This window comes from Curcuma longa, chromosome 10 (genome assembly GCF_044706935.1).
Source record: "Curcuma longa cultivar G26 ecotype Majalengka, Jawa Barat chromosome 10, ITB_CL_G26_1.1, whole genome shotgun sequence".
Lineage (NCBI taxonomy): Eukaryota > Viridiplantae > Streptophyta > Magnoliopsida > Zingiberales > Zingiberaceae > Curcuma > Curcuma longa.
In genome coordinates, this window is record NC_133870.1 from 8,535,281 (window position 1) to 8,550,362 (window position 15,082).

Consider the following 15,082-nt stretch of genomic DNA (forward strand, 5'->3'; position numbering starts at 1 on the left):
GAACAAGGGTTAGTTTGTGGGTGGTTGATAATGGGTAATGAAAGAGATGTGTACCAGAAAAGAACATCACCCATCTGTCTCCATTATTATCACCTTTGTCCTGTATAGCTGACGATATTCTTCCAAGAATAAAATTTGTAAATGATCAAAAAAGGATTTCCAAGAACATGTATTATCAACCTTAGCCCTAAATATGAGAAAATAATTATCAAGAAAATAAGAACAGATAAGATAAAATATTGCCTGATGAACACTATCAGCATGCTCAAATAGCAAATTCTGTGGGAAAAGTGACACACAGAAGCCCTCAGATCTCATAGCTTTTAGCAATCATCGAGGACTAGTTTTTGGCATCTCATGTTGGTCGCCTTCACATGCATTAAAAGTGAGGACGTAAGAAGTAGTTGATGGAGGAAGAAGAGGAGGAAGAGGTGGTGGTGGCGGCGGTAACGGAGGTTACGATGAGAATGGAGGCGATAGAACAGCATGGGTCGGTTAACAACATTGGATAGCCATAACTGCCTCTAAATTCATATGTTTTTTCCATCATCGGGCTTCGACGACAAATGTGTCAGATCTAAAGCATTCAAAGAAAATCGGAGCGACAATAGCTAGAACACGGCAAAGGAAACGATTAATTTCAATGAAAACCTGTTTTCATCAAGTAACGAAGATCAACAAACACAGACTTACGCTGTGTTCATAGAGAGGATGTGAGCAGAAGCAATTGTCGAGACACCCGATGAAAAATTAGGGTTTGTCCGATGTTCCATTCGCTCGAAAGATCGCTTTTGGCAGGGAATACTCTACGAAAATGCACGTACAAGAGCATGACACCGATACATGACCTCCTGCCTCGCATTGTATTAGGGAAAAACAAAGTTTGCATCAAACAATCGAAGCCGGCGAAGAAGGAAAAATGGGAAAAGAAGAAAATTTCTCGACGGATTCAACCAAATAAACAAATTCACGGGAAGAAAAAACTCATTAAACTCGACAGAGAAAGAGACGAACTTGTGAGGATGAGGAACCAGAACAGGAACACTGTGCATCGCGGCCGCCATCTCAAAACCCTACTTTTCGCCTTTCGGAACGGAACGGCTCGGACGCCGGGAATTATATAGCGAAGAGGTGCTACCCCAAAATAACGGTTCGTAGATGGAGGAATAGCGCCCGTTATATAGCATAAAACAGCCATTCAAATCTCCAGGAAGGGGCGAACGATCTCTAATGGCGTCGGAGGCTGCAATCAAGCCAACATCGGGGATGCTCGCCGACTGCTTGACGAAACGCCTCCATCAGACTTTAGAACACGCAACGGGAGAACCAGGCGCTGCACATCCGACCACGAGCAGCGTGCTTCACTGCCACTTTTCAAAAGGGTGCGTGGTGCCTGGCTGAGGCCTGACGACTCTTGCCCTCGCCGCTACCTTGATCTCTGCGGTGGCTGTAGCAGCGTTTCTTGATACAGAATCTGTTGATGTTTTCCGATCCTTACCACAAATCGGAACCCTACTTCGGAATTTGATTTCAGTTCCCCCCTCTATCCTCTTCTTTAGATCTCCCCAGGTCTCAGGATGAGCAATCTGAGGGCGATCTGACGCCCCCTACGCGGCCGCCATCACTTCGATCTACTGCTACAGGAAGAAGACCTAGAATTCTTACCCGCCTCCCGGAATCCTAATCTCCGGATCCCGTCACCTGTCATGCCTGATCAACTGAAATTCCAATTGGAAATCGGGAAAAACACCATATGAAACTCTCGGTAATTCTCTCAAATATGGTTTTTTTTTTTGTGCTCAATTGGAATTTCACTAGATTGTGCTCAATTGGAACACCATAGGTTTGTTTTCTTGAACAAATCCATAGGTTTAGTGCTGGAAAGGATGCTGATGAAATATTTTATTTGGTGATTTCCCAACATCTCTATTTGGTGATTTCCCAACATCTATTGATGAAAATCTATAGACTTTGTTAAGATTTTCTCTATTATAGTAAATCTGCCTCATAGTAACTAATTTAACTATGCCCCAGGGGCCAGCAACACTGAGGGAGCTCCAACACCTGATTAAGCACAAAATCATCTCATTAATTAGTTCCACAAAATAAATAATAATTAGTACTAATAAGTAATAACCATTTCCTTAATGGATTAAACTAAGCTAAACTAGCTTTGGAACTTGATCCTTAATTAATGTGCTCGAGAGCTCACCTAGAATAATCACAAGTGATTAAGATAATCTCTAGTGATTATCCAACTCCATTAATTGCTCTACAAGTAACCATGGATTATAGATTTGCATGTGAACTTTTTTTAATTTTTTTTTTGTGTTCCAAGAGAAACTTTTGACTAAATCAACCATAAACTACATTATCTTTCCTTTGAGTTCTACCTATGCTTTGCTTCACTTGCCCAACTCAACAACCCACCACTCATGATTTGTTTAATTAGTTCATATTAATTAACTAGATGATGGCCTTTTTCTTTTATCATGATCTTGGCATTCCCTTTAATTAACATCTCTTCTTGATATTGTGGAAGTTGTTTCGGTTGGGAAGTGGATGTGGATCCTCACAATCAACTTAATTGTAATTGAATTAATTATATTGTCATGCTTTGCGTTCATTGTATAGTTAATTAGGTCACTAACGTAATGTTGTAACATCTACCTGCTGGCTGCTATAACATATAGTAGCTAGTTCTTAACTTCTACAATAATGTTATTAGAGTGATAATATAGTTAAAATAATATTTTAATGGACAAAACAAACTAAGAGGACTCCATGACATCTGTTATATTTTAAATGAGTATTATCTTATCACGATTGATTGTAGCAGCTGTTACAACGCATAATAACTGATTGCTAATTTCTATAATACAGTTTCATTATTGTATGTTAATTTTATTTATTAAAAAATAATAACTTGATTAAAATAATATTTTAATAAATAAAATAAACTAAGGAGACTTCATGACTCCCATTATATTTCAAATAAATATGATCTAATTATGATCGACGGTGTAAATATTAACAGGTAGCTACTACAACATGTAACAATTGGTTGTTAGCTTTTATAACAATATCATTATCTTATCGAATGTTGATTTTACTTATTGGAGAGTGACAATTTTATTAAAATAATATTTTAATAAATAAAATAAATTAAAAAAAATTATAATATCTATTATATTTTAAATAAATATTATTTGATCATTGATAATATAAAAATTAGCATAAAAAAATTTGAAGTGATATGAATATGAACATGTGTACTTTTTTATGATATAAATATGAAGCAAACACCTCCGGTGGCTTCCGGTGAGCGTTAGAAGCCGGAGAGTGTAGAAGACGACGGGGCTGCTGGCTCTATCTGGCGGCGAAAGAAACGGCTGGGGCGCAAGATGGAAGACTTCTTGGCTCTCCGGTCGCGACCGATCGTACGTTTTCGTGTTGCTCTTCGTTCTGGTGTTGGGGATCCCGAGTTTTTGATCTGAAAGGAAGGGGCGAAAAGACCTAGTTTTGGGCAAGGATCTGTCGTTCATTTCCGTATACGCGACTCCTCCTTTTGCCATTCCAGTTCCTCCAACTCTGCTTTCGCCGAGTATCATCAAAGCTCGGTGAGTGCTATTATGGCCAGTGATTTTGCCTCTTCGCGATGTCTGATGGCGTACATCAAATCAATTTGATTCAGTAAGAAGGTTGCGGTTTTCTTCTTCCAGGTCAATGATTTAACGCTTCTGGTTGTGGACCATCTGGGAATTGGGATGATGCCAAAGATTCGATTTTGATCGAGTTCCACCAATTCGACACGCGTTCGGGACATGTAATCGCTGACCCTGGATCTCATTTCATTCTAATCCGTAGTATGATTTTATTGTTCCAAGAACAATTCGGGAAGATTTATTAAGAGAGGAAAGAGGAGATTAGGCAATAGCATTTGTAAAACTAGGTCTCGGAAAATATGTTGAAAGACAAATCAGAGCTGATCTCATTTGTGCTAAGCGATCCTTCGGGGCAAGGATCGCGTTGGGATTGCATCGATTTCGGTTTCCTTGAGTCCTCAAGCAGCAGGAAACGCCCACCAGATGGTGATAACAATGAGGAGGAGGAGGAGGAAGGAGGAAGGAGAACAAGCAGGAGATGATGTTCAGTGCCGAATCAGGAAGAAGCAACAGCAGCATCCTGATACTCCTGATATCCAAGATGTCCAGCACAAATTCAACCTACTCGGAAATGAAGCAGCTGCCAATGATTCAAGCATGTTCATCAGCCTTCTCGGAAAGGACATGACAATTAACTGTCTCCTTCGTCTTTCCCGATCCTATTATGCTACTGTGGCATCCCTCAATACTCTCTATAGGCTTCGCCGCCAGAGGGGTGTCATCGAGCATTGGATCTATTTCTCCTGCAGCTAGCCTCACTGATTGGGAGGCATATGATCCCTACCGAGGGTTGTGGTCTCGTCTTCCTCTGCCTCCTACCGGAAGCTTCATGTTCGGCGACATGGAGTCCCTCGCCGTGGGCACTGATCTCCTTGTCTTTGGGAAAGCCATGACTTCTCACATTGTGATTAGATACAGCATTTTAACAAACTTGGACATGTTAGTGAGAGCTCTAGAGCCAATCATATGATGATTGTTGTATGAACTCATTGTATCATATTTCTATATTTTTATAAAGGCATTTCTTTATGGTTATTATACTTACTTGTATTGGTGCTAAATAACTAAGTATAATAACGCCCTTGAGTAGATGGTTCGTATCTATATCAATCGATTGGTTGAATCGATAGTGAGATGATATAGATAACACTACTTTTAATGATTCCTAGTCAAGTATTAACATTCAGGGACAATGTTAATGCGATGAGATTAGCATGTAGATCAACTCGATGACTTGATCTCACAAGTCATGGATATGAAATATCAAGTTGACACATGAGTATGCATTGGAGAATGTATACTGAATGACCCGCCATGAGAAAGTATCATGGATCGTTATATGAGTGTCATATACTTTCTTATGTGGCTATTAAGATGACTATTAATCCTTGGACCTGAAGTCACCATGGTTCCCAACAAAAGGAGTTGCATATTTTGGCTTCGTCAAACGTCACCCGTAAATGGGTGGACTATAAAGACGATTATTGGGTTTATAACAAATTATGTGGAGAGATGTGAGTGATGTAGATGTGATCTATCCCTCCTATATAACGAGAGTGATATCATAGTTCTTGATAAAGTAAGACCACTAAGTGCATGTCATGCCCAAATGAGTCAATATGAGATATTGAGCTCATTTGATTGGAGTGAGTCTACTTGGAGTTCAAGACATAGATTGATTAGAGGATGACACGGTCTATGCCTCGGTTTGATCAATCATGATATCATGGATAGAAGGACATAGTCACATATTGTGAGAGTCACAATGGTGATGTTGGATCTCAACATTCTTGTAACTTGGGTAGCAATGATGTGTTGCTAGATACCGCTCATTGTTTATGTTTCTAAATTGGTTTAGAAGCATTGCCAATGTTACAAGAACAAATAGGGTCACACACAAAGGGCAATTAGATGGAGATTAGGTTCATTTGATGAACCAAGAGGATTAGATTCATGTGATGAATCAAATTGGATTAAGTGTAATCCAAACTAGACTTGTTGAATTGATTTGATCAACTTTGGGAGATTAGGAAATCAAGTTTGACTTGACTTGAGAAGGAAGACTTAATGGTCAAGTTTGACTTGACTTGATGGTCAAGTTTGACTTGACTTTATGCCACGTCATGGTCAAGTTTGACTTGACTTTATGTCATGTCATGGTCAAGGTTGACTTGACTTATGTCACCTCATGGTCAATGTTTGACTTGACCAAATGACTTCAAGGTGAGATGACATAAATGATGGCCAATGATGGTGCTCCACATCATCAAGCATGTCACCTCATGGGGGTTTAATTTACAAATAGGTTGTAACTCATGACATTAATGGAGTTTTTGTAACTTTCATTTCCTTGTAATGTGGCCGACCACATTAGTATGGATGAATGCAATTCATTTTGCCATTCAAGTGTGTTGAAGCCTTCTTCTTCCTCAAGCTTCCTTCTCCTCTCCCTCTCCTCATCCTTGCCGAAATTCTAAAGGGTGCTAGCACACTTAAGAATTTTGGTTCTCCACTCCTTGTGTCCGTGTGGATATCGATAGAGGAGTGTACGCTTGACACTCTAGGAGATCCGACATCTTTTGGACGAGCGAGATAAGCGAAGAGCTACGCATCAAAGGTAACGCTCTTATCATGTAGATCTAAAGTAGATCTAGGTTAGAAAATAAATATGTGAAATTTTATTCTTTTAAATTTCGCATGGATCCAGTGGCTTAGCATTTCGGGGTTTCCGCAATGCAAAATCGATTTTTGCGGTCCGAAAAAGCTAACAGGACATTGTCTCGAATAACGTTGATACTGCTGATGTTACTCCATGATCTCCAAACTTCATCGAACTCATGATTACTTGGATGATCCAATAAAATTGTTGTCAGTTCTTAAATTTGAGTTGCTGTCTCACAACATTATTGTAGTTTGTGGAAAGCAGTAAGATCAACTCATCCAAAGTATGTCGTCAGAGTTCCTTTGAGCTACCTTCTTTGTGCCAACGGACCGGGAATTGTCCTCCGACTCCGGCAAAGGTTGAAGAAAGGATGGCAATGTAGGTATCGAACTATAAAAGTAGAAGCCTCCAAGTAAAAACCTCCAAGTAAACAGGGGGAGTTCTACTGTGTTATATAATATAATTAATAGAATACAGACTGAGTAAATATTAAATAAGGTGGCATGGGCGATCACTAAGCACGGTCGCCTGTGGACTCCACGCACCAACAGCAGCAACTGTGGAACTGCTGTCGCAGACGTACTCGATCCTCGTCGATGGATCCTCTTTTGCAATCATGAACCAATGATGCCTCCTTCGTCGTCATCATCATCATCTTCTCCCATTTATTTATCACAGCGATAAAATTTCTGAAAAACTGTGCTGCGTCCATGTAATTCAAGGAAGAAGAGACAAGATTCGAGTCTCTCAAATCTCGCTCGCTGTCTAGAAGAAGACGACGACGACGACGACGACGCCGCTCGCATCTTTCACCTGAAGAAAGAGGCAGCATGCGAATTAAAAGCCCCCATGTGACTGCGGGTGAAGAAATTAAATCGTCGAAGCAGGCAAGCCACGCACCGTGTTGCAGCTCTCACTCTCCCTCTCTCCGACGTTCCCATCAGCCCACAACGCCTTGTCTCCCCTCCCGTCGGCCCCGCCACCCCCTCCCCCTGCAACTCCCACTGCACACACCTTCAATTTAATTAATTAATTCCATTTCTTTTCTTTTCTTTTCTTTTTTTTTTAATAATAATAATAATAATAATAATCCTATACCTATCGTAACTACCTTAACCACCTTACTCTTCCACTTCCCTTTCGCATTTAAACTAGTAAAAATGAATTAATTTAATTATATTAATTATGAAAACGAGATACTCATGTTCTTTGAACTTATCCAAAAGGAAATCACATGGACTCTAGGAAATGAGTAAAAGTAGGATGCTTTGTAAATTGATCGATATGGTACGACTAATACAAATGTTTGTTTTAGTCGATCGTGACTAGTTGCTCCTTCACCATTTTAAATGTCCCCCACCTTTTGGTCTGTACCTACTGTTCGAGTCTACTTCGCGGTTGGATCGATCGAGCCGACACGCCGCGCACGGGCCCGGTTAAGTTAGAGAGGCCTATCACAAGGATAGACAACCACCCGTGTCAATGCTTGAGGAAACAGATTCACATGAGCCATGCATAGTCGGGCGGCTACACTAGAAGCCCTACATCGTCTCCTTTCACGTCTCAATCCCCGCAATCCCGGTACCTTAACCTCCGCAACCAACAAATTAGGATCATGCTCGTGAGAATCTTTCTTCTAAATTTTACCTACAAAATTAATCAGATCGTAAAAGTTGAATATCTAAATTCACAGGACCTACGAAAACTCAAAGAGGAGACAGAGACTAGGAACAAGGCAAGGTGGTGTCCTATACTTTGAGCAGAAGGGACACAAGGCATCTTTCTGGTACAGAGTAAAATGGCTAAAACAATAAATGAGAATGCTAATTAAGTTTAGGGTTAAAAAGTATCTATATGATGAGAGTCAGCTGGGGCCCACTGAGGGCCCATGGGCCATGGCCATTCCTAGAGAGGGAAGACATGTGGGTCCCACTTCGAGTAGTCAGAAATTATATATGACGGTGTTCCCCTCGTGAATAAATCACTCCTCCTCCTCCTTCTTCTTCTTCTTCTTCTTCTTCTTCTTCTTCTTCTTCTTCCCACACTCACTGTCTCACTTCATCGAGAACGAGAGCACCATATATCAAACTGAAGAATCAGTTCTGCTGAGCTTCTCGTCGGATCATGTCGGGAAGAGGCAGGAGGATCACCGACGAGGAGATAAACGAGCTCATCTCGAAGCTCCAGTCGCTGCTCCCCGAGTCCCGGCGCCGGAATGCAGGCAGAGTAAGTCATCAAAACTCCGGCCACAATCTTCCATGCATCTTTCTAATTAAGCGATTAATTAATTGCCTTCCGCTGATCTTTCTCTCGACCTACAGATGTCGGCGTCCAAGTTGCTCAAGGAGACGTGCAGCTACATCAAGAGCTTGCACCGGGAGGTCGACGACCTCAGCGACCGGCTCGCCGGCCTGATGACCACCATGGACAGCAACAGCCCTCAGGCCGAGATCATCAGGGGACTGCTCAGGTCCTAATTAGTCTCTGTCATTAGGAACCACAGTAGCTAGAGCCTTAATTATGATTACTATACTCCCTACGTCATATGCATGCCCTACTAGTTTAATGATCAGGAGAGATCTGATCAGGATCTTTTATTTAATTTATGTGTATGTGTTATCGATTTCGATCTGCAGCTAGCTTTTAATTATGAGATCTGAGGGTTCTAAGTTTTTCCAGCAACAGCTGCTTGTTTGTGCGAGTGTGTGAGTTTCTTCTTCTTGCTTGTAGAACAATGCAGTAATTCATACAGAAGGTGATTACAGATTAACTGTTTTTGAGCTGAGATTGAGGGCGAAAAGAGTTTTGATATGATTTAAACATGCATGGGAGATTGTTATTATTATTATTTTGTCGATCTTAAAATGAGTTCATGCAAACTCAAACTTTGGTGTAAGTTTTCTCGTTTGTTCTGATGAACTTTTAATAGCTTAAAACTCTTACATAACCGAAAAACAAGAGAAGAACTCAGAGAAAAAAAAAAAGATTTAAAAAAATTGTAGTATATATTCTCAAAATGTCTCTTCAAGTGAGGACACTGTTTGTGTGTTAGTGAAACAATGCTGAATAATATTTGATTGATCGATAAGTTGATAATGAAAAATATTATTATTTTTTAAAATAGCTGTTCATTGTGTAAATTCTTGGTATAGATTTCTATAATTCTATTGCAGATCATACTCAATATACTGTGGAATTAATAATTAAGATTATTTTAATTATGTATGATGTTATAGTGCATTCAGACACACGGTTTGTTTAAACGAGAATTCTAGAAAGAGAAAAAAATATATATGTAATGAAATGAATTAAAGAAAGAGTAAGGGTATCATATAATTTAATGATATGGAATATGTCATAAAGTACGTATTTAATGAGGAAGTGTACGTGCATGGATGCATCCATGTCGATGCTGCTGCTGCAAACTGATTTTTATACTTCTCCAAATTTAAAACTTCATGTAAAAAATAATTAAACTTACTATTTTGGCTAGATATTACGGATGATCAAGTCATCAATAATGAATGAACAATATGTGTGTAACTTTTTGATGGAATTTGACGGAGAAAATAGAGGGTTTGAAAGATACTTTAGAATCTAAAAGATTAGAATAGTTCCGACAAATCACTCCGACACTCAAGTTAGAATTGATTCAAAGGGAGGAAATTACAGTCGAAAGAAGAAAAAACAGAGTCTATGAGATTTCAGAGAGGGAACCCTATCTGTTGAGGAGTTTATATGCTCGTTTGAAAGATATCTCTGTGTTGACCCAAAGTGGAGTCGACGGTCGAGTATGAGGAGACTGATTTGACACTTGCTAACATTAAGCGCAAATATGAGGCATCTAGGGGATCGGATCTAATAATCTTGTAATCGCACTGATTATATTGTATCACTGAATATTCTCGCTTCCTTTTAATGTTATGTGAAGATATGAGCTAGGGTGCTAGGGGATAAGGTTTAACAACCTAGTACTCGCATCTCTTTTATACATTGTTGCATATTTCGGGAGTCTATGTAGCCTCCGAATCATACAAAAATGCTAGGAGACTAAGTTGCTGAGATGTTGAAATGTTGGATTGATGTTGAGTGATCGAGAGACTTTGATGAGTGATTGAAATACTGAGATGTTGAGTGGTCGAGAGGGTTGAATGACTGAGTGATCGAGTTGTGAGTGGTTGAGACGGCTAAATGGTCGAGTGATCAAGTTGTCGAGTAGCCGAGAGGACTTAGCTGTCAAGTGGCTGAGCTATACCAAGTGGACGAGAGGACTGAATGATCCAATGATCGAGCTACCGAATGGCCGAGAGGGCTAATTAAGTGGACGAGTCTCAAAATGATAGTCTAGTTTATGTTAATTATTTAACTTTTACCTAGATACATCAATTGATCTCTTGACTACCAATGCTATGTAAGATTAGTCATAATCCGTCGCATCACTTACTTCAAATGCATAAATTCATATGTAAGGGTTTAACAAAATCGCTCTTATCTGCTCAAAGATAAAATAATATCATATAAATCGCCCTTAATTAAAAAATATAAACAGCTAGTAATAATAACCGATGTATATAAATTATGTTCTACATTTATCTAATAAATATTTAAATTATTAAAATAATAATAATAATTCATGGATGGAAATGGATTTAAATTTGTGTAGATTTTAAAAATACGATGACTTGGAGGGTCGGCATGTAATTTTCCCTCATTAATTAATTCATTAAGTAAATCGTCTGTTTCGATTAGTCGGTCCCCTTCAGCCGCCGGTGTTTCCGCATCCGTCGATCCCTGCGACCAGCCCTTGCGGTCTCCGTCGTGTTCCTCTTCGATCTCACCGGAAAAGGCGAAGAGGCAAAAAAAAGCGAGATGGGAGAGAGAGCGAGACGGGGAAGGAGATGCTCCGCCGGCCTTTGCGCTTCCGCGCTCGCCCTCGCGATAGCGTCTCTCCTCCTCGGGCGGCCCGCCTGCGCGCTGCGGTTCGAGCTCGAATCGGGCCACACCAAGTGCGTCTCCGAAGACATCAAGCTCCATGCCATGGCAGTTGGCAAGTACTCCGTCGTTAACCCCTCCGAGTCCACCCCTCTCCCCGAGTCCCACAAAATTACCGTCAGGGTAACGGCCCTCTCGACTTCAATTGATCTCTTGTTCTGGATCGGCTTGCTCTGAGGGCCTTCGGTGTGTTTAATCGATCGATCTGTTGATTGCGTGTGCTGATAGGTCACTTCGCCTTACGGCAATAGCATCCACTATCAGGATCAGGTGGAATCGGGCAATTTTGCCTTCACCGCGAACGAGGAAGGCGACTACTTGGCGTGTTTGTGGGCGCCCTATCACAAGCCGGCTGTTTCCATGGCGGTGGAGTTCGAGTGGAGGACAGGCCTCGCCGCCAAGGACTGGACCAACGTTGCCAAGAAGGGGCAGATCGAAGTAATTTACTATTTTTCTCGAACCTTGATTTTCTTTGAAAAATCCTTCTTTTTTTTTTACCTTAGATTCGCTACTGTTGATTGTTCCATAGCACGACAAAATTTTGGACAGAAAAGACCTTTGCTATCTTAAATTGATGTAGGTCTCTTTTGAAAATTCTGTTGCATACTGTTGTCAACTAATGGATGATGAACCAAGCTTCTAAAACAAGCATCTGGATGCTTCGTGCATTTAGATCATAACATAGTTTGCATGCTGTATCTGAAAATATAATCTAAGTGATTATATAACAGTAAACAATCTGTAGTTTGCATATACCACATGTTATAAAATGAAATGTTAATAAGGCCTATGTTTGTAACACTCATTGACAAAATAAAACATGTAGCACTCATGCTAAAGCGTCATATTTGATTTGTGGTAATCTTCTTTGAGATGCATAATCATTTTTAAATTTTGCTATCATCAAAATTCTCTGTCCCTTTATTTGTATCAAGTTGTGATTCACAATGTTTATCATGAGAAACAAGTGAATGTAGACCTTCCTGATTGAGACAACTCACTAGATGCTAGAATTTCTGTAGTTCAGTCATTGAATTGTTGACCTTCTATTCTAAACCATCAAATAATCCTTCCATTCTTTGTTTACACAAAGTACCATTTTAGCCAAGAGATCTCTTTGCTTATCATTTGTGTGGATGATACGTTATATAAAATCTACTGCATTAGTCATCTTCTTTGTGTCTTGTTTGTTCTTAAAGACATTAAGTTAGGTTGAACAGGTGTCAGTCCAGTGCACTAAAATGAAAGTAATATCGCTGCATAAGCTAGTGCAGTGTGGCAAAGGTTTTTTTTAGGGTGGAGACAATATTCTTTCTTCTTTTGCGTGTCTGTACAAGTACATCTTAAAAAAAAGGAAAAAAAAATCCTCCATAAACGTTGCTATATAAGAGTTCATGTTGAATATAATATTTTTTATAATGAAAAAAGATGATTGGCCCCATAGATATATCTTATATACAGCTATCTTCATTCTTAATCTCATGACAATTTCATCTTTTTATTGTTTTCCAGTACAAGGAATCGGTTCATTTGGTTGGTGCGTTTTAAATCCCTTGACATGGAAATTGGTAGAAATTTTGAAAGCCTTGTTTTGATACACCTCTTCAACGGGAATTGATGTTAGATTAATTTTGTTGTGTCGAGTCATAGTAAAACTTTTTTTTAAAAAAAAAACAATATTTTTACTGATGTAGAATTATTTATACATTTAAAAATCAATTCCTACAATTTAAGAAGTTGCAACTTTTGTTTATTTTAACATTGATTTGTTTGGCAAATGAGTCGGGCCCTGATCCTTTTTTATAATCATGAGTCTTTTGGATATTGTCTTTGTAATTTGCATTTTAGATTATCTTGTATTATAAGTTCTATTTAACATCATCAGTCCTAACTATATTCTCCAAGTGATGGAATTTATGTGTGGGAAACAAATAGCCCATGACGGCGATGGTGGGGTTGCTTATAATCTCATATCCATAGATTTATACATCATTTTTAAAAATAACGTTGCTAATTATTTGTCAAGAAATTATTATTTTGTTAATAATTATTAGAGAAGTAGTTGCAATTTTTTAATTAACTTTACACTATTCTAATGCCCATATCAACAAATAAGCTTTAGAAGGTAGCTTTGTTATGTGAAACTAGATAATTTCGGTATGACTTGCATCATGGCTTCATTAATTAGACTAATAATCAGGAAATTTTCTAGGAACATAATCATGAGCGAATCAGTGATGACACCTTCAGATTCCTTTAATCAGGCATAGGGATTCTTCTATTGATATGTCTGCATATTCTGCAGGACATTTGGAGACTATTCATGAATTTTTCATGGATGCTGATTCATGTGGGGTACATTGCCTGTCAATCTACATTCTTACTACCTTTTAACTAAGGAACTACAATCTACTTTGCCTTTTAATTGTTTGGATAAACTGTTTTTCTAGAATTATTTGTCAGTCAGGCCTAGAAATTAATTCCCCCATTTTGTACACAAACGATGATACATGTAGTTAGTTCATAAAAATTGTTCCTGCTGATGGAAGTGATTGTTCTCTTTTTGTTTGCGGGAGTTAATTCATGCTATTGATTATATTTTTTTTGGGGTTTTGCAGGGCATGGAAGTGGAATTGAAGAAACTGGAAGATACTGTGAAGTCCATCCACGATGAAATGTTTTATCTTCGAGAAAGGTACAAATTTATTCTGAGTTAAGGCTAGTGACGACCTATTTACACTTTTTCATTGTGAATGAGTAAACTAAGTAACTGTCATGCCAAGAATTATGACTCAAACTATTCGATTTGATGATCAGGGAGGAGCAAATGCAAGATATGAACAGATCCACCAACTCTAGGATGGCTTGGCTTAGCTTCCTTTCACTTGCTGTGTGTGCTTCGGTTGCAGGCTTGCAGTTATGGCATCTGAAGACATTTTTCGAGAGAAAGAAACTGCTCTAATGACTGATCTTACTACTGACGTTTATTCATACTCATATTGTATTCATGATGATTAAAAACGCAGCTACGTAGTTCTTCCTTGATCCTTAGGGAGTCGTCGATATCTTTATCGAAGTCATTTCATGTTATTGAAATTTAGATGTTGTCAAGCTTCACCATGTGCTGCATGCATCAGTCCGTTTTGAATTTATGATTTTATTTTCAAGGATATTTGCAAATCATTTTCTTTAGATATGCAATCGTCCTTGCTCAAGCATTACACTTGGAATCAGTTCTACTACGTCGAGCTGTTCAATGATCCGCCGCCGTCTGCTCCGGAGAGAGAGAGTTACCAAACAAGATCAGAACACCTACAGTCCAAAATTCTCGAAAGATTGTTATACTTTACAGAGATTGCCCCTTGCAGCTATTTTGTACGGGGATGATGATCCATTTTGGTGTCAATTCAAGATTCATAGACTATGCCGGCCGGCCAAAACTAAGTATTGTGATGGATGCTCCAGAGAACTTATGCAAGGTTTTGGATATCTACGACCAAGTTGCTCAAGTATCATCCCAGAATTCTGGAAGCAACTCTGAATGGCGACCTGTGCTAAAGAGGCTTGGCCACTCAAATACATTCGCTATTCGTCTGCAGTAAGTTTCCTGCAATTCATTATCTTATATCTTTATCCTTAACACCTCTACATAAATTGTTGAATAGATTTTCACTGAGAGGTTACGTGCTTTCATATTCAACACCTTAATGAACTATGGATTATAATTAGCAAAGGATGTTCATGGATGACTAAGCTGCTGTTC

At 39.1% G+C, this 15,082-nt stretch overlaps 2 protein-coding genes and 1 pseudogene across 2 annotated transcripts; all 3 read left to right on the forward strand.

Moving 5' to 3' along the window:
* The first annotated feature begins 3,910 nt into the window (after positions 1–3,910).
* Positions 3,911–4,635, forward strand: LOC141835596 (F-box/kelch-repeat protein SKIP11-like; annotated as a pseudogene).
* Positions 4,636–8,382: 3,747 nt separating this feature from the next.
* LOC141836660 (transcription factor ILI3-like) lies at positions 8,383–9,074 on the forward strand. Its single transcript, XM_074724169.1, has 2 exons — positions 8,383–8,553; positions 8,649–9,074. Exons 1-2 carry the CDS (start codon positions 8,452–8,454, stop codon positions 8,802–8,804), a joined length of 258 nt encoding a protein of 85 aa, XP_074580270.1. The 5' UTR covers positions 8,383–8,451; the 3' UTR covers positions 8,805–9,074.
* Positions 9,075–11,089: 2,015 nt separating this feature from the next.
* On the forward strand, positions 11,090–14,520 carry LOC141836659 (transmembrane emp24 domain-containing protein p24delta9-like). The gene is made up of 4 exons (XM_074724168.1): positions 11,090–11,442; positions 11,548–11,757; positions 13,938–14,014; positions 14,137–14,520. The coding sequence occupies exons 1-4, from the start codon at positions 11,197–11,199 to the stop codon at positions 14,279–14,281; spliced, it is 678 nt and encodes a 225-aa protein (XP_074580269.1). The 5' UTR covers positions 11,090–11,196; the 3' UTR covers positions 14,282–14,520.
* The last annotated feature ends 562 nt before the right edge of the window (positions 14,521–15,082 follow it).

What these genes read in the sequence shown, in the direction of transcription:
- LOC141836660 (XM_074724169.1), top strand. Translation starts at nt 8,452, where the DNA reads ATGTCGGGAAGAGGCAGGAGGATCACCGACGAGGAGATAAACGAGCTC. An exon ending in GGCGCCGGAATGCAGGCAGA is followed by an intron (nt 8,554 to 8,648) that starts GTAAGTCATCAA and finishes CTCGACCTACAG; the next exon opens with ATGTCGGCGTCCAAGTTGCT.
- LOC141836659 (XM_074724168.1), top strand. Translation starts at nt 11,197, where the DNA reads ATGGGAGAGAGAGCGAGACGGGGAAGGAGATGCTCCGCCGGCCTTTGC. An exon ending in CCCACAAAATTACCGTCAGG is followed by an intron (nt 11,443 to 11,547) that starts GTAACGGCCCTC and finishes GTGTGCTGATAG; the next exon opens with GTCACTTCGCCTTACGGCAA. An exon ending in CCAAGAAGGGGCAGATCGAA is followed by an intron (nt 11,758 to 13,937) that starts GTAATTTACTAT and finishes GGGGTTTTGCAG; the next exon opens with GGCATGGAAGTGGAATTGAA.